The following is an 18336-nucleotide window of genomic DNA, read 5'->3' on the forward strand; positions in this document are numbered from 1 at the left end:
TCTCTGCACTTTGACATTCCCGCCGGAGTAGAAACTGAGATATATATCCAAATAGTTCATTAAATAACATTTAAGTATTTAAGTAGTCAGATAACGACACAGTTCCATGAAGAAGCCAACTGTGGCCCAGATCCCGTACAAGTCTCAACCCGTCGTAGACTAAGCAACCGTGCCAGGGACAACTGAAGACCAACCCATGGTTGTATATGCATTCTCCCATTCAATTTAAATATAAACCGAGAGAGAAGAAACAAATCCACGCAGGCTGCCCCCTCCGCAACAGTTCAAGCCTGTTTAGACCCGATATCATTATCAGATAGGCTGGTTGCCGATTGACCCCCGCTAGAGTCCTCAAGCTCACCATAGCCTGCGAAGTGCCGAACTGGGTCATTCGATGCACAATCGCAGACCATACTGTTGCGCCTGGTTCAGAAGTGAAAGCTCATAGACATTCACCTTGAAAAATCCTATCCAGACCGCAGGCAAAAGGGACATGCGCATGTCGTATAGCAGTGGTCCATGCTAGTGGCCACTCATCTCATCTTGGTGAGTTATGGATGCAGTGGCACTGTTGTGCCTAGGACTCAGATTGGTCTGGGTACCCATCGACCACATTCGTAGGGGGTTTGTCAGAAAACTGACCGTGGTAGATATACCTGATCTTCCACGGGGCTTCTACAACCGAAATCCCAGGTTTTCTCTCTGGTCATCTTGCACACGAGCATACCTGAAAGTTCACGTTAGTACGGTCAACATTGAACCTATGTTCTATCAAACTTACTCCAAGAAAAGTCGAAACATGTAGACGTCAATATCATCATTTCTGATCGTCCTGGCCGCCCAGGATTGGCCCTCTTCACCGATAGTTCGAGCAATCTGTTGACCAGCAGGATCCTCCTCGAAAAACCGTATCAACTCAGGAATCTCATTCCCGTCTTTGTTAATCGGCACGTAGTGGACCCATGGGACCAAGACGTCCTCGTGCCACTCCCGAAAGAAGGTCAACTTGAATGGAACACTCTTGCTGCGCATGAAGGCGTAAAACCTCCCGCTGTAGGCATGACCATCCATATCTAACAGATACCGGTATTTCCAGGCCTCGCTTGGTGGGTCTGGTTCCGCGATATCGTTGAAAAACATTTGCTCGTCATGGCAGTCGTCGTCGCAATCCACGATCTCCATGAAATGAGTATTGAAGTATCCTTCGATCTGGGATCGATCTGCCACTTTCACCTCCCAGCCATCGCTGCGGCCCGCAATACACCTTGAATCGTTCTTTGGTTGCATAAGATATTGGGGCGATTGCGGATGGGTCAGGTTTCCGATGATACGCTGACGTTGCAGGTTATGCCAGGTGCCGTTTCGACTATGTCCTCCGGTTGTTTTCCCGCGCCAGTATAACTGGGGTTTCTGGTTGTCCCATTCAACTGAGGTTTCGGCATCGAATTGTGATATGCCTTCGTAATAATATGGCGAGGGAACTGCAATGTCCTGGAACGAAGACGGACGGGACATGGAAAACATCGGGACCAGCTCGTTTGTCACCTTGAAAGAGTTTGGGTGATCAAAAACCCCCAGCCGATATCGCAGCGAAGGGCTATTGCACATATCACTAGCGGCAGTCTGGTTGAACACAAATCCCAGAGGACCCACTGCGTAGGCACTTGAGTTATCCGGTGCGTTACTATCTAGTGCCCTAGCAGGCGTGTCTAGTGGACATGAAAGCCGCGAGTAGAGCCAGGTCTCTTGGCGCTCAATGTTGTTGAATCTGGTCGTGGAGACCGGCACTGGTGGGATAGGATCATGCAAATCGCCCGGCGAAAATACGTTCAACAACGACGAGTTACAATTCAGCCGAGCGTGAGCTGCATAGCCTTCAGTGATCATCATGTGCAGCTCCTCGTGCGGAATTACCACTCGCGGCTCGTCGTGTACGTTGAATTCCATGTTCATGTCAGGCAACCATTGGGAGAACTTGTCAAGAATCTTCATTGTTGCGTCTTTTTGGAATCCCCCTTGGCCATTGCCCAAATGGATAGCTCTGCCGTCGCGGATGGCAACGCCCATGACATGATTATTATACCCCAGGTCCTCTCTCACACGCGAACGAATCGTACTAGGTGAAACTCCCCAGAAAGGCAGCAAAGTATGATATATCGTATCGAATTCATCAATCAAGACTGTCTTTCGCGACATTGCAAACGCATACCATTCATCGAAGTGCGGAGGCGGTGGCATCTTATACCGTCGTTGGTATTCCGCCACGGCTTCATCCAATGACTTCGACTGGTGCCCCAAAGTTTTGTTAAAAGCCTGCTCGGCATCATGAACAAGTCGAATGACTGGATGTTGGCAAGCACGCTCGTCGATGGGTGTGAAATAGAGCAGTGGATGCGAGAAGAGATACCAAAGGACCAACATAGCCCCTATCACCACCCCAGGAATAGTAAAAGTTCTCTTCGTATTTTGGGAGTAATAGTACTGAGATTTCTGCCGAGCCCCTTGAAGGAGCTGGTATTGCTGTCCCTTCCATGTCCCTGAGTGAATGGCTTCAGCCATAGTCACGAGGCCGAGCTGTAGTGACTGCACCCAAGATCGAACGCAACGAATTGCTTGCATCTTGAGGGAGTACTATAGCTAATAGTAAAGACGCGTAATATCTCCCCAATTACAGATGAAGAAAAAAAGAAAGGAGAAATTATAGCCACAAAACGCGAAAACGCGAACGTGGGCCATTGGGGGCCATTGGGGCCGGTGGGCCCGGGGATCGACACGGCCATCTGAGGGCGTCCGAGGATGTACTCCGTACTTTGGATGTACTTTGTGTGGAGTAAAAAGTACAATGAATCCGCTGGGAAGTTGGGCCTCAGAATTTTCATCGATCTGTCGACGGTGCCTTACCGGGGTAAAAGCCCTGGGGGCTTCAAATGTGGTCCGAGGTCATCTCGAGGCTGCCCCCCCGTACTATCAAGCGAGAAGTGACCATTTGAGGCTCTTGGGAGTATCAATGTTGTCCCAAAATTGATTTGACTTGACACGCGACCTCTTTCCTCATCAATTGGAGTAATCGAAGTTCTCCGTAGCTGGTCAGCTCTTTTCCAATAGGCTGTGAGCACCCCTTCCCGTTACCCCTGAGGATCGTCGCTCATCTCCGAGGATGCCCACTTCGGGCCTAGAATTGGGTTGGCAAAAGTTCACAAAATTATCTAAATCTAATAAAAGGCTAAGGTCTAGAGTGCAATTACTAGCAAGTTAGCTAATCCCTAGACCAGCTGCAGTTAATACATTTCAAAAAGCAGGACATAATTCTCCGCCATCAGCGTGCGCAGCCAATCCCGTTGGATCGCCCTGCACATCAATCAACATGGCCATACCTGTCGCCGAATGCCATAGCATATGGCAATGAAAAAGCCAAACGCCAGGATTGTTCGCTTGGAAACGGAGAACAGCATATCCGCGACTTGGGATCTGGACTGTGTCACGCAAAGCAGCCTGGGATGTGTTGTACAGACCGGAATCATAACCATTGGGTTTATGAGCCTCAACTGTGTCATTTTTCAACCCATCTGACTCGGATTCTAAGTGTGGTGGGATTTTGTCAATGAATGGATTATAAGAGCCCCAGCCAAATTCGGCTTGGTGTACTGCGAGTATGTAGAAGTGATGTCCGTGCTGGAGTGGATATTAATTAGTGGATTATCGTCATTGTGTGGGGAAGGGGTCCTCGTACCAGGTGGAAAGGGTGAGATCCTTCGTCAAGATTATTGATTACCAGGTCTATCCATACAGGCTCTAGCCCCGTGGTTATTGCGAATTGGTTTACATCCCATTTAGCCCGTGGTATAGAGGCCAATGGAGCAGGTGGATCTTGCTGGGGTCTCCAGGTAGTTTGATTGAAGTAGCCGAATGGCTTGTTGGAATATCGGGCCATTTTTTGGATCTTGGTGTACACCATGTGCGTCTGTTGCGCGGTGGGAGGAATGGAACTGAGGATAGAGGGCGCGGAGGGTGCTTCCCCGATGTTGAGATGGTGGGCCTTCAGTGGAGGTCCTTCGACGGCATCAGAACGGTAGTTGATCGGGAAGGTTTGATCTGGCGTCAATACCGGGTTGGCGTATTTGAAGCCACTGGTGAGACATTAGCAACCACCCGATGAATGCTGGAGTGTCTGTTCATACTCTTGATCCAACTGAACCATCATGTGTGACTGCTTTTCAGAGGTCTTTAATAATGGCCGAAGAACAAAGTCCATGCGTTGCCCGGGGAAGAGTATGCCGAGGGAATTTATATTTGTCTCTTTGGAGCGTGCCACATCAATACCATCCACCTGGAGCAGATCCAGGAGGTGGTTGTCGAAGACGAGACTCAGCCCAGCTAGTGCTCTATGAACTGGTCAGCTAATAACCAATTTGGGGTTGATAATCATGTGAAATACCCAGTGTTGACTACGCGAATTCGGTATGTCGCGTGGGGATCGAGGTCGATAAATGAATTATTCACCTGCTGATCAATACAGTCTACCGGCCTAGCAGGTACCGCCATCATGCAGTCAAAATATCCTGCCCCGTTGATGAGCAAGGAATCAGGAACAGGCTAACACCAGTGTCAGATAGTACTCTCCAACCGTTTGGGGCCACACTTCAGGACTCACCTCGTTTCCGAAATTTCCTGGGTCCATATACCATTCAAGAACATCACGCGCAGGGCGATGATACCAGTCACCAATTAGAAGCAAAAGTTCTCTATCATAATTGTAATGGTGGGCATTACCGCTCCCCCAAGATATTAAGCCTCGAGCAGTCGACTTGGAAGTTGGTGCATGGACGACCAGCCCACCATAAAGGCCATCCGCCCGCGAGACCCCCGAATGAGCATGGTACCAGAAAGTGCCACTCTGATCGGACGGAATTGTCAAATTATAAACAAAATGTCCTCCAGAAGGCACGGGACATTGTGAAATCCCCACTGCACCATCCATGGCATCTATGTGGGTTAGCCCCAATGCTTTTGATTAAGATCTGATGAAGGCAGATGCTTACTAGCCACATGAAGGCCGTGCCAATGTATAGCAATTGATTCATCCGGTAAGGCATTGGTAACAGTAATGATCAAGGTGTCACCAGAGCGGGCCTCCACCGTCGGTCCAGGGAACAGGCCTAGTTCAATATCCTCCGGTCAGATCGACAACGGTGATACCAGTCAGTTCCTCCAACTAACCGTTGATGAGATAGACCCGCTTCAATACCCCATCTGGCCTGCGAAAATCCGAGGTTACACGCCAATCTAAGTATTGGGTCGCCGCCGGCCGGTACACATGATCTTCCGGGTGAAGCTCTATCCGCGGCCGAGCAGTGACAGTGATGGCCTCATGTTCTTGAATGTTTTGATGATGCCGTCCAGGTAAAATCAAGGGCACGAGAAAGATAGATGATTGGAGAAAATACATCAATCCGATCAGTAAACATGCAGCCAATGAGCAGCCAACGATCGGCCATGGCCGCTGTGACAGCCCCGGCATTGGTCGAGGGGCCAATTGATCTGGACTAGGGACAATTTTCCGACCGTACCGCCCCTGCGTGGGTTGGAAGCAACCGAGAAGAGTATACGGAGTAGCCTATTTAACTTCGAGTATATCATATATATAAAGAAGGCAAGTGCCAAGCGAGTGCTAGAGAGAACATTCCGCGCTAGGACCTCATGCCACCCTTGCTGTCAAAAGGATCAACGTGATGCGACCTTACAGAAAGACATGCAACACACGTGCCCTCCTTGATCAATCAGAGCGAAGGTAAAATAATTACTCCGTAGTTGAATGTAATGTCCAAGCGCAATGATCCCATATACACTGATATACACTGAGTAAATAAAACAGGTACATACTAAAAAGTACCTGTGGCACCCTGGAACTAAGCCAAAAGTAAACAAGATCGTTCCTGCCGAAAGTATGTTCCTTCCTAGCGGTGATCGAACCATGGAACAGAATTTCACGTGGAGACAGCCGCATATCAGATTGGATCAACAGTGCACCTGCACCTTCTCTTCCACTATAACTCGATTCATATGTGCATTATTCTATTGTGCATGATCGGCGCCGTGCCTCACCAAGAATGTCAGCCCATCCCTGTGTTTCAATCCCTATATTCCGATTCGTTCTTTCCTTGAACGGTCTGGAGCTGTCATGTGGGAATCATGCCTGCAGATGTAACCAAGTCTCAAAGCTTGTTGGGGGATCCATAGGTACATACAATGCTACTCTTCGCTGGATTTTCTCCGCTCTCTGCATGCTTGGTTGGGGGGGTACATAAGTAATGGGCTCTTCTCTTAGTTGAATTCTTTCCCCTCATCCCTTCCGCAATTACCGATCATGGCTTTCAAATTGCTGAAGTGTACCGCCATCGGGGTACTTTTAGAAGCTGTTCTCGTTTCTGGGGGGTCTTTAAGCGACATCGAGCATGTCGTAATCTTCATGCAGGAGAATCGCTCGTGGGACACGGTGCGTTTTCTCTGCGTTATGAACTGTTCACTCCATGCTCATTAAATCGCAGTACTTTGGCACTATGCCCGGAGTCCGGGGCTTCAATGACCCTAATGTCCAGGTCAACTCCGATGGAAACTCGGTTTGGCATCAGTAAGTGCTAGGTACCGGAGCTCTAAGGGAAGAAATTGGTTCTGATATTCCGTGTCAGACTAGTCGACCCGGCTCAGTCAAACAAGACCAAGACATTGTTACCCTGGTATCTTGGATATCAAGGTGGCGATTGGCATGATGCGATTCAGTGCATGGTTGCGGGTAGCAACGGCTATGAGGAGAACCAACAGTCTCTAAATAACGGGTTGAACAACCACTGGGTGACTAAAAACACACCTTGGAGCTGGGGTTACTTAAAGCGGCAGGATATTCCAGTTCAATTTGCTATTGCTGAGGGTTGGACTTCGGGAGACATGTATCAGGTGCGAGTCCAGAGTCGATTCCAAAGGAATTGGAGACTGATCTACAAACAGGAAAGTCAAATCACTGCCACCAATCCTAATCGGGTTACTTTGGTCAGCGGTTCGATCAATGTTCCTGGCAGTCCTCAGGAAAAGGACCAGGGAGGTGTATACATTGACAACAATGAGGTACCAGGTATGTATCATCAGTCATGCTTCCTACCTGTCTTCTCATTCCTTCAGACAATCATATCTTAGCTGTTCCACGATCTGACCAAAATTATACAGGCTGTGATAATCACGGAATCAACTGCTACCCACTCAAATGGAAAACCATATATGACTTTTATGAAGAGGCAGGAGTCTCTTGGCAACTCTTCCAAGACACAAACAATTTCGATGATAACCCTCTGGCTTGGTTTGAGCAGTTTCAAACTGCCCCGAAAAATAGCCCTCTAGCCAAAAAGGGGATGTCCTTTGTTGGCCTCGATTCCTTCTACCAGGCTGCCGCCAACGGCACATTGCCCGAGGTTAGCTTCATCGTTGGCCCATCCGAGTTGTCTGAGCATCCACCATACATGCCAAAGGATGGAGCCTGGCTCCAGAAGAAGGTCGTCGATGCCGTCACCGGTAGCCCGAAGTATAACTCGACGCTTCTGATGATCAGCTTTGATGAGACTGGCGGCTTTGGTGACCATGTCACCCCCTTCCATTCCCCCAAAGACACCCCGGGAGACTGGATGCAGGATCCCCTGGGTATGTTCTCGGATATCTTTGTGGGGCCTGGTTTCCGAGTACCATTCTATATGATCTCCCCATGGACCCGAGGAAACCGCGTGTTCACTGAGCGGGCAGACCATAACTCTCAGATTCTCTTCCTTGAGGAATGGCTGACGGCGCGAGGACACAAAAATATCACAACCGATCAGATGGTTTCATGGCGACGCAAGCACATGTCTAATCTAGTCAACGCGCTTGATTTGGATCATCCAGACTACTCTCTCCCCAATCTTCCAGATGCCGGGACTGTTGATACCAACGACAAGGGCGAGTATACTGGTACATCTAACTGCCAGTCTCGTCACCCGCAGACACGTCCTGATGTTCCATATGGAGAACAGAGCAACGAAACGGATGTCAATACTCTGTGGTTTGAAGAGGGTTTCAAGGAAGTGGTCGGTTACCTCACCGAGGGCCGATACCTAGTTTTTGAGAAGAATGGAGTCGCTATCACAAATCCAGCTGAAGGCAACCACCTTGCGTCCAGCCCTGCAAGCCCTCAGCACAACAATAAGTCCCAGCGTTGGGTAATCCACTACAACAATGACGAGGAGAGCCATATATTTACCATCTCCAGTGCCCTGGATGGTCGATGGGTCGGTTCCGGTGGCGCTTTGCTTCCCAAAAGCCAGAGTGCAAATGCAGCCCAAGTGCATTTCACCTTCCTAGGTAGTGGCCTTGGCTATACTATGCAGTTTGTGGAGAAAGGGCAGTATATTGATATTGACAAGAGCGGACACTTAAATGCTGAAGGTAGCCATGCCAAACCTATCAGTGGCTACAAGGTCTTCAGTGTCTCCTTCCGTGATTAGATGATTAGACTTCGCATTTTATGACGTTACGGAATCCTGCATGGTCGTCCCGAACCAGGTGCCCAAGCACCAAATTATTCATAGTATCTTAGTAACAAGACTTGGATTATTCTCATCAGCCAGGAGCCTGAACCCAAACTCAATATATACATATGCTCCAATTTATTCGTACCACTGTAATCAGTAAAGAAATGGCAGTTATATTAGTGATATGACTATTATTACACGCCGAAATAAGATCATACACCCTCTTTGGCCAAGTTGTAAATCGAGCCCAAGCCATCTATGCACTAACAACCGTGAAAGGCCCGGCAGCGTTAAACAAGGAGGGCATCTGCATAATAGTGGTTAGCCCCTGAAACCAAGTAAAAGCCAAGATAAACACAGCCCGAAAGCAGATAATTTCAGTCCGAAAAAAATGCAAAAGCGAAAAATAAACCACCCAAAAAAGAAAAGCAACGTACCTGTGGCGCAGTTGACAGAGAAGTTCCCACTCTCAAATACCAAAGTGAGCCATCCTTGACTTGGGGCAAGTCCTTGGGGATAGTGATATCGACAAGACCCGCCTTCTCCTTGATACCGTCTGTAATCTTGATGGACTGGTCGAAGGAGATGGTATCCAGGTTGCGCACGGGGTTATTGTACAACCACACGCTGTAGTCGTCGCCGGGGTACTGGCTCAATGGGTCTGGGCAGCGTCCCGTAGGCTTGCGGTCGAACTGGACACGCACGGTTTGGCCAGCAGAGACGGTTGAGTTGTCAGGGATGCCTTGGTAGACGTTAACGCAAGCGTAGTCACGTTTACCCCAAGCTAAATCATTACAAAGAAGGAATTGTTAGTTTGAAACATTGCAGATGAGTATATAGAATTACATACGCAGGTTCTTGTCGAACAAGGCGGTGCTGGTTCCCACCAGGGAAGCGACGATTGCTGTGGTGAACTTCATTGTGAGATTGTGGTGGTTCAATGGTAGATAAGAGGGAGAATTGTAGATGAAATATATTCAACGTTAATAAGTCGGTGAGAACCAGGGTTTTTATAGTTAAGTAAAATAGGGGAATATGTACTATATTATGTCTGCAATATAGTGTATAGTGCCACCGACGACACCAATGTCCTCTAATTATAACTTCGGAAGTAAAAAGCCCCGTCCGTGAAATTTGAATGATCATGTTTCACTCAGTCTCTCCACATGGATTCGAATTAAAATTCCGCCTGCTTGGCATGAGGAGTGATCGGCGCTGCCGATTCGATCCTGGGGCGCGAGCTACGGAATGTGTGCAGTCTCGTATATTGTACGGAGTACTTCGTATAAGTGGCACACACTCTATGGCTCAGCCGAGCCTCCCTTTATAGAATATTGCCTCTAGGGTTTATTTGCCCAAGGGATGTTCGTCTCGTTCTTCTGCAGTTATCCCTTGCTTTGTAGCCAGGAGACAACATCTATCTTTAGATTTTCATATTATTACTTGGTCTTACTTGGTCTGCAGAGCTTACCATTATTGAGCTTGTCTAAAACATACTGTATACCTATAGGTATGTTGATGTCTTGAAAAAACCGCTTTAAAAATAATGACCATGCAGATAAATAGTCGCCTGACAGGGTTGAGTATTGGTTTGCCTTTTCATACCAATGCATCTAAGTTTGTCCTATGTCTCTCGCGGTTTGAATAACTGGACCCAGTTTACCAGGCATCTGAGCAGAAGCCCTTGGCTGCATTGAATGTCTCAGAATATATCCGGCCAGTCATCACTTTTACATAAGAATTTTGGATGTCGTCAAGGAGCGCGTTCTTATGAACTAATATATTATATATGAGGTTTAATAATTTGAGTGGTTTGCATTATAACCAATATAAACGATAACTTATTGGATTCTATGCTCTCGCTATTTTCACTCGCATCCTCATCCCATCCACTGGCTTGGAGGTAATCTCCAGTGTCTGAACCTTGTTAGTAGATGCATATCGGTAAAGCTGTGGAACTCTTACATTATACAGCTCTGACTGAACTTCGTATTGTCCGTTTTCTTTTTCAATTGGCGCACCTGACCCATCCCGCTTGATCGAACCAAGTCCTACCTTCTCCCAATCATATCGCCGTGTCGCACATACGAGAATCACAAGGGCTTCGATATTCGCTAGCTCTTGTCCAATGCAGTTGCGTGGTCCACGCTCGAAAGGCCGCCAAGCACTCGCCGGTATGGTGGAGCCGTTTTCCAGCCAGCGTTGAGGAATAAACTGATCGCTTTTGTCGCCATAAACGGCTTGGTCGCGCTGTATGATACTCTGGCAGTTGTAGAGCATCAACCCATCCAGGCACATATCTTGACCGTCTGGTAGTCGAACGCTCAGACCGGTGTTTGGATTGGAAAACCGCGCTGTCGCAGCTGGTGGATACAGACGAAGAATTTCCTTGATAACGGCAGAGGTGTAGATCATCCTTTGGAGAACACTCTCGCCGTGTTCTAAGATTTGAGCTCGAATGTGGGTTGGGTCCGAGTCAGTGCCAAAGATCTCTTCCAGTTCCAAACAAACACGGCGCAAGACGTGTGGAGTCCGAGCTAGTTCGTAGAATGTCCATTGTAGCAAGATACTTGTTGTATCATGGCCAGCAAATAGGAAAGTCTTGAGTTGGTCGCAAGTCCTGTCTAGAACTTCGGGTGTTAACTCCTGCGTTTCGACTAGACTTAAAGCAAGGACACTGCAAGATGGATTGTGTGAAGTTGACTGCCCCTCAAACTGTTCCTTAATATGCTCTTTGATTTGCGCGCCAAGTTGACGAGAAATTAACTTTCTTTGCAGAGGGAGTAATAGTTTCCATCCGCCGTGTCCGGAACGATAGGTCGAGCCTAGTTTGCGGAAGAGTCGAACAATTGCACTTTGGTTTTCTTCTCCGAGTTGAGCATGCAGATCAATATCCATGGTAACTGCGCCGATAATGTCAAATGTTAAATTTGTACATAGATCATCCAGTGGGAATTCCTCGTTAATGCTGGCGTAATGATCGAGCTTCATCAAGAAAAGTTGCGTCTTTTCTAGAATACATGGCATCAGATTGATGAGATGCTTATGGGCAAATCCTGGATTGAACTGCTTGCGAAGGCTTTTCCACTCTTCATTCTAGACTTCGGTTAGTATAATCTATATGTGCTTCGGTCGGGCCTTCAACCTACCTCCGCAAGAACAATGGACAGTGGACCCATCATATCACTGTACGAGCGAGATATGTGTGATTTGGGCGCGCTGTACTGAAAGAGTTTCGAGCTTTTGGATATTTGCTCTGCGATATCATGATCGCAGATCACGCACATAGGATGGCTCACTGGTCGCAAATCGACAATAAATAGCGCAGGCTTGCCGAGACCATGGTACATGGATTTGAGGATATAATCTAAAAACCACAGTCAGTTTTGTATTCCAAGCCCAAATGTGCCTGACCCGACCGATGTGTATATTGGGTCGATTTGTCTTCACGAGTTTCCCGAGCGTGGACAAATGACCCCATAGTAGCGATGGTGGAAGCTGGGGAAACCCGGCATATTGTTTCGTTCGATAATATGTAACCTTTTTCCAAAGATAGAAAAGAAGAATTGGAACGATCGTAGCGACCAGAGTCCAGACCATCGTGGGTATTCCCAAACCGTCGTGACAAAAGCTCTGCGGATCAGCACCTATAAACACTAGGACCGGGTTTTAGTTTGAGCGAGAGGGGACACCTCGCTTAAATTGTGATCGATATACATTTGGGATGACAAGTTGAATGAAGACCATTGCCCAGGTATGATCGGCAATTATCAAGTTACTACGCTGACAAGAGTAGATGGTGCCTATGTTGTAGGTGTCTGTTTTTGATGGCTTAAGACTAACATTTTTATTTATCTAGTTTCGGATTATAATAGGGACGTTATAGGTAAGATAACACTCCGATGTCTTTTTTTATCGTTCTTTTAAAATATACCTCTTTTTTTTTAAGTGTTTTTCTTTTCTCGCGATGTTATGGGTAGAACAATAATAATTCACTAGAGATGTGCAGCATACGAAGGCGGAAAAGGGGTAAACTATACAGACGACACTTCGTATATATATAATCCAGGACTACTGCAAAGCATGTATATATTTCTGCCACCAGCTTGATGAATTCCTTTAGTTCCCCCTATTTATAACATGATGATTGCTGACACACTGGGTATCCAGCGCTGGTTCTCTAAGTAAATTGACTATCAATCTACGTATCCAAAACCCCTCTGGTACGCTCTTTGATCGCATTCTGTGAATTGATCTGCGTTTGGTTTCTTGCCCGATATGCTCGCGGTTTATGTGCCCTGCATGATAGTTCAATGGGCCTTGGCCGCTGCCTCCTTATCCTCAGCCTTCTTGGTCTCATGAGAAGGAAGTCTCGTGAAGGGGATCAAAAGGGCCAGGACTACGGTGAATGCGGTACCGGCCAGAGCGAAGGCAAAAACATCCTTGATCCCAACCATATATGCGTCTCGAATCAAAGACAGCTGCTTCCCCTTGTAGACATTTGTAAGTTCTGATACTCCTATGTACAAGATCTTTGACGAGTCGATTTGAAAAGCAGTTCGTGCCAAGGTCTGCAGTAGGTAGTTGTCGAAGATAGAATTGGCGGCCGAAACAAAGTAGGCCCCGCTGATAGATTGGGCCACTGGGAGAGAAGATTAGCAGAGATCACAAATGCTAAAATGGAATTTGCTAGTACTCACTGAAAGCTACTCCCATCGTCGCTGCCACGGTTTCCGGCGTCGCGAAACCCTGTAACGCCGTCACCGGAACCTGATTTCCTAGACCGATTCCAAGCCCAAAAGGGATCTGAGCGCCGATATACCACGCCTTCGAGGTGTTGATGTCGATGCAGTAGATCAGGGCGGCGCCAAGAACGGCTATCAGCCCACTAATAAACTCGATGGGCTGTAGGAAGCGGGTCTTCCCGACGAGTATACCGCTAACTATAGCACCGCAGGTGTAGAAAGCCATGAATGGAAGGCAATAGACGCCACTCTTGATAGCGGACATGCCATGAACGGCCTGGAAGTAGATAGGGAGATAAAACAGTATCTGAAAGTTGGCTAGGTTGGCACTGGACAACGTAATCGCAAGTTAGTTCCGTTGACGTTAAAGCAAACAAGTCTTCTGGGCAAAGATAAGTGTGAAATATACTCACATGAACGCATATAAGAGATTGGACCACGTAATACGGCCCGCCAACATTTTCAAGGGCATGATGGCGTACTCGCCCTGGAACCACTCGACGACCACGAACGCAATCGTCAAGGCAACCCAAAGGGTCAAGGTGGTAATGACGGAGCCGTTACGCCATAGTTTCTCCAGCCCGCCCCATTGCAGAGCCAAGGTGAAGCAGATGACCGAGGTGAACAGCAAACTCCAGCCGGGGAGATCGAGATGCAGTAGAATCTCCTTCCACGTCGCGGGGGCGGGCTTGATGTGTTTCGGCATGCGCAAAAAGAGGAATTGCAGTATGAGAGCTGTGCCGCCCACTGGGAGATTCACCCAGAAACACCATCTCCATGTGACCTCAGTCGTGAACACGCCGCCTATCAGGGGACCAATGGTCGTAGCGACCATAAAGACGCCCATCCATAGACCGATGAGCAAGGGGCGAGTTTTAGGCTGCGCCGTAAAGTTAATAATCAGGACAGAGCCGCCGAGCGTGCCCGCACATCCCCAGCCCTGCAGAGCTCGGCCCACGATCAATGCAATGCTGCTAGGTGCGGTAGCGGCCACGATACTCCCAATTAGGTACAAGGCAAGTGCTGTCATATACGTCCATTGGGCCGAGAAGTATTTGTACATCTTACCCCACGGAGCGGAGGTCGTACCGACGAGAAGGAAACAGGCGCCGCTGTACCATCCAATATCGCCGAGTGCGTGAAAGTCACTGGTGATCTTCGGGATAGCCGTGGCAACGATACCCTGTGGACCGAATTGATCGCGTTAGTCGTGTACCATGCATAAAAGGGGGAATCTTCTGGGTCTGGATAATACTGACCAGGTCCAAAGCTGCAATCAGAGTACTGAGACTTAAGGTGGACATGATGATGATCAAGCGAAAGGATGTCGCATACTCCGGCTCTGATTCCTGGTCCAGGTCCTGGCTCAAGTTACTACTCCCCTCAGTATCATCGCTTCCTCGTTCCTTGTTTCCGAGGCTGGCAGTGTCAACCGAATGGCTTGCTTCGTTCTTGCTGGACTCTGGATCCGAAGTGGGTGCCGACATATTGCACGTATTGTCCGCGTGGTGATAGTAGAAGAATGCTGAAGCTGTCTGCCATTTTGAGATATCTTCGAGGAGAGCAGTTTATATGTCCATAGCCCCTTAAACCTCCAAACCCCATTGCGGCGGATGAATATCGTGAATGATGCGATGCAATCCGTTCCGCCGATATCACGGCGGAGTATGTAACTCTCAAACAAGACCGATGGGGGCTTGGCGCTCTTTTGGTCCGAATATTACCTGGGCTTTCGTAAGGTACGGTCACAAAAAGATCACAAACGACTGCTCCGCCGCGTTTCCGGACCTCCAGGACTCTAGACAACCTTTAAGCCCCGATAATGCCCATCATGCTCAGGTGTTCGAATCACATAAATTGTTTGGGCCCATTTCCCATTTCCCATATCTGAATCATCTGCCCGCGACAAAACAACTTGCCAGGCTATACGAGGTACTCGTGTCCATCAACGTGTACCTTGAACTAAGCTGCCAGACAGACCAGACCCATCATGGATGCTGCCTCTGCCCAGCGTATGGCACAGGCTCGCAGGAGTTCCGCCCCCGACCTAGATGATTGGGATTCGGCGCCCTCGTCGAAACGTAAGAAACTTCGAAGGGGAACTCGCAGCTGCTGGGAATGTAAGCGACGGAAGATGAAATGCGTATTTGACGGTCCTGATGATGCAGTCTGCGTTGGCTGTCATCGACGTTGGACCAAATGTGTGAGCCAGGAGTTCCCGGAGAAAGTGTCCACCCCTTTGGACAGCAGCCGCCAGCTACGGGATCGCTTGCGACGAGTGGAGTCTCAACTTGACCAATTTCTCCGTGTCGCAGGCGGCAACGATGGCCAAGCAACGCCTGAAGACGGCCCGGACCGGCTGCCGAACCACGGCATCCCCACCCCGGCCTCCATGTACAAACGTCCCTCAAATAACGCGTCCACTGCATCTCATCAGCCTATTAACACCCCTGCTGAGCACGAACATCTTCATGACCATCTCATTCTCGACCGACCTTCATCCTCTGCTCTGCTAGGCGGTGATCCAGACACGTCCGGGGCTGATCCATTGTCCCGGACTCTCTACGATTCCTTGCCCTCGCAGCAAGATACCGCCAGAATCTACAAGGCCAGCGGTGGCCACAATTCTATCCCATTCCATGAAATCCTAACCACCCCGTACGGTATTCTCGATCGGGATGGCCGTCGGTCACAAAATCACCCGCTCGAGATCCCGGGCCCGAACGTACACCCAGTTCTGATAGCGCGTCACATGCTGCATCTAGCGAGCTTCCTCCAGCACCTGCACCCCGATCTTAATGAAGAGCTTCGGGGTCTCTCAGAGCCACCACAGATCATACGCGAACGATTAGCGGATAAAGCGATCAGTCTGGTGACCACCAGTGACAGGTTCGTGGGCAGCATTGAATTTCTGGAATGTGTTATGATCGAGAGCCTGTATCAAGCCAATTGCGGATATCTACGGCGAAGCTGGATGACTGCGCGGCGAGCCATGACTATTGCGCAGTCGATGGGCTTTCATGGGTCGGGGGCTCGAGTCCAGTATAAGGTCCTCCATCCGGAGACCAAAGCGTACCCTCACTTCATGTGGTTCCGCATAGTTTTCTACGATCGACAGATGTGTCTTATGATGGGTATGCCGCAAGGTACCACCGATCGGAGTATGGCGTCCGATGCGATGCTCGCTAAGGATTCGGCCAGTGGTCGTCTTGAGCGAATCCATTGTGTCGTCGCATCGCAAATTTTGGAGCGCAACGAATATGACTCGGCCAGCTATGATTACGCCTGGACGCAAAATCTCGATAAGGAGCTGCAGCGATCGGCCCGGAGCTTGCCAAACCGATGGTGGCTGGTTCCGAACCTCAGCGGCGAGACGATGGGTTCGCCGGCTTTGTTCTGGGAAATGCGGCGACTGTCAGAACAATTATTTCATTACAACCTTCTCAACCAGCTCCACCTTCCCTACATGTTTCGTGACTCGAGTGAGCGTAAATTCGATTACTCCCGAATCACTTGTGTCAACGCCTCGCGAGAGATCTTATCCCGCTTCATCATACTGCGCCGCTGGAACAAAGTAGCTTTTAGTTGCCGCACCATCGACTTCACCGCCCTGATGGCCGCCATGACCTTGCTACTGGCTCATCTGGATAGTCACCGCTCCTCGCAGGTCGATAATTTTCTCGCCGCCCAATATCCAGGCGACCGTGCCATGATCGAGCAGGCACAAGAAAACATGGAGGAGCTCAACCGTCTGAACTCAGACACCCTGAGTGCACGAAGTGCTCAGTTGCTGAACCGGTTGCTCGCCATCGAGGCCAAGGCAGCTGAAGGTGACCTCCAAAGTGCCCAAAGCGTAAGCGTACAAGGGCCCGAGACCGAAGAATCACAATCTGACGACTCGACCAACCCTGGCAAACACGTCTATATCCCGTATTTTGGGGTCATTAAAGCTGCGGGCGAGAGCCATACTGACGGGATGAGTTCCCAAGCACAATATGTGTCACCAGGAAACTACCGACAGAGCCAACCTCCGGTCACCATACGAGCAGGGCCGGAGGCAGAGACGCAAACACAGCCGACTTCTCTTGAAACATCATTACCTCCAGATTCTTATAATAACCATTACCGTAATAAATTCAACGGCAACAGCACCAACAATAACGTAACTGCTTTCTTTGCGCCGCTACTCTCGGAAGTTCTCTTGGATGATTCCATGCAGCAGTTTGAATACCCTGGGACGGCAGCTAGAGTTAAGGATGATGCATTCCAGGATCTAGACTTGGCTTTTTTGGACAACTTAATGAGAGGCACCGGAGAAGATGGACAAGGCGGCACAGAATGGACCGCGGCATGAGAAAACGCAATATTCGTGCCGTCTGCAGACAGATATTCCTGATAACAAGTTTTGTCCTATCTACAAAGAGAATCCCCATGGAAATATATAGATAGATGTATTGGGAGCTACTTACATACCTGTTTATATAATATGCTCCTTAACACCAGTATCTTTTCATGTAACGTATGGTCTACGGTATTATTCCGAGTCATGCGATTTGGCTGCATCCACGCATCAAAACAGTTAACGGATTTCACCACCGAGCCGGCCACCCCAAAACACATAGTAAATGCGATAAATTACAACGTGATATCTCAACAACGGTGCGCTATATAAAGTTTTACTTATAGCGTAATGCTTTTTAGATGATATATAGCCTCTTTGTGGAATTTTAGGAGCATATACGACTTAGTGATTGAGATATATATGTTTCTAGCTTTTTGCAATGTAATTCTCGATATTTTTTGAAATGACGATAATGTAGCATTTTGTTCTCTTTAAAAATGATACACAGTATTAATAAGTCTAATTAATAGCCATCGACAAGTAAGGAGATAGAATGAAAACACAGTTGTTGAAATCCAAGCTTGAAAAAGATCGCATTTACTATGTGTTTTAGGGTGGCCGGCTCGGTGGTGAAATCCGTTTAACTGTTTTGATGCGTGGATGCAGCCAAATCGCATATGACTCGGAATAATACCGTAGA

The 18336-nt window shown here is 48.4% G+C and overlaps 7 protein-coding genes across 7 annotated transcripts; 2 read left to right on the plus strand and 5 right to left on the minus strand.

Moving 5' to 3' along the window:
* Positions 1-675: 675 nt before the first annotated feature.
* N7487_003709 (uncharacterized protein) lies at positions 676-2559 on the minus strand (the record flags this gene model as incomplete). Its single annotated transcript, XM_056871456.1, has 2 exons — positions 676-727; positions 782-2559. The coding sequence occupies 2 exons, from the start codon at positions 2557-2559 to the stop codon at positions 676-678; spliced, it is 1830 nt and encodes a 609-aa protein (XP_056729176.1).
* A 729-nt stretch (positions 2560-3288) lies between these two features.
* On the minus strand, positions 3289-5518 carry N7487_003710 (uncharacterized protein; the record flags this gene model as incomplete). Its single annotated transcript, XM_056871457.1, has 7 exons — positions 3289-3672; positions 3731-4127; positions 4179-4382; positions 4436-4593; positions 4652-4983; positions 5040-5156; positions 5218-5518. 7 exons carry the CDS (start codon positions 5516-5518, stop codon positions 3289-3291), a joined length of 1893 nt encoding a protein of 630 aa, XP_056729177.1.
* Positions 5519-6364: 846 nt separating this feature from the next.
* Positions 6365-8522, plus strand: N7487_003711 (nonhemolytic phospholipases C family protein; the record flags this gene model as incomplete). Its single annotated transcript, XM_056871458.1, has 4 exons — positions 6365-6493; positions 6546-6628; positions 6687-7126; positions 7219-8522. The coding sequence occupies 4 exons, from the start codon at positions 6365-6367 to the stop codon at positions 8520-8522; spliced, it is 1956 nt and encodes a 651-aa protein (XP_056729178.1).
* Positions 8523-8805: 283 nt separating this feature from the next.
* N7487_003712 (uncharacterized protein) lies at positions 8806-9469 on the minus strand (the record flags this gene model as incomplete). The annotated part of the gene is made up of 3 exons (XM_056871459.1): positions 8806-8856; positions 8987-9333; positions 9400-9469. 3 exons carry the CDS (start codon positions 9467-9469, stop codon positions 8806-8808), a joined length of 468 nt encoding a protein of 155 aa, XP_056729179.1.
* Positions 9470-10400: 931 nt separating this feature from the next.
* On the minus strand, positions 10401-12149 carry N7487_003713 (cytochrome P450; the record flags this gene model as incomplete). The annotated part of the gene is made up of 4 exons (XM_056871460.1): positions 10401-10466; positions 10515-11645; positions 11699-11916; positions 11969-12149. 4 exons carry the CDS (start codon positions 12147-12149, stop codon positions 10401-10403), a joined length of 1596 nt encoding a protein of 531 aa, XP_056729180.1.
* Positions 12150-12859: 710 nt separating this feature from the next.
* N7487_003714 (MDR family MFS transporter) lies at positions 12860-14781 on the minus strand (the record flags this gene model as incomplete). The annotated part of the gene is made up of 4 exons (XM_056871461.1): positions 12860-13191; positions 13250-13623; positions 13708-14477; positions 14554-14781. The coding sequence occupies 4 exons, from the start codon at positions 14779-14781 to the stop codon at positions 12860-12862; spliced, it is 1704 nt and encodes a 567-aa protein (XP_056729181.1).
* A 503-nt stretch (positions 14782-15284) lies between these two features.
* On the plus strand, positions 15285-17648 carry N7487_003715 (uncharacterized protein; the record flags this gene model as incomplete). The annotated part of the gene is made up of 1 exon (XM_056871462.1): positions 15285-17648. One exon carries the CDS (start codon positions 15285-15287, stop codon positions 17646-17648), a length of 2364 nt encoding a protein of 787 aa, XP_056729182.1.
* Between the last annotated feature and the right edge of the window lie 688 nt (positions 17649-18336).

This window comes from Penicillium crustosum, assembly GCF_028827405.1.
Source record: "Penicillium crustosum strain IBT 35664 chromosome Unknown utg000002l_segment0_segment0, whole genome shotgun sequence".
Classification (NCBI taxonomy): Eukaryota; Fungi; Ascomycota; class Eurotiomycetes; order Eurotiales; family Aspergillaceae; genus Penicillium; species Penicillium crustosum.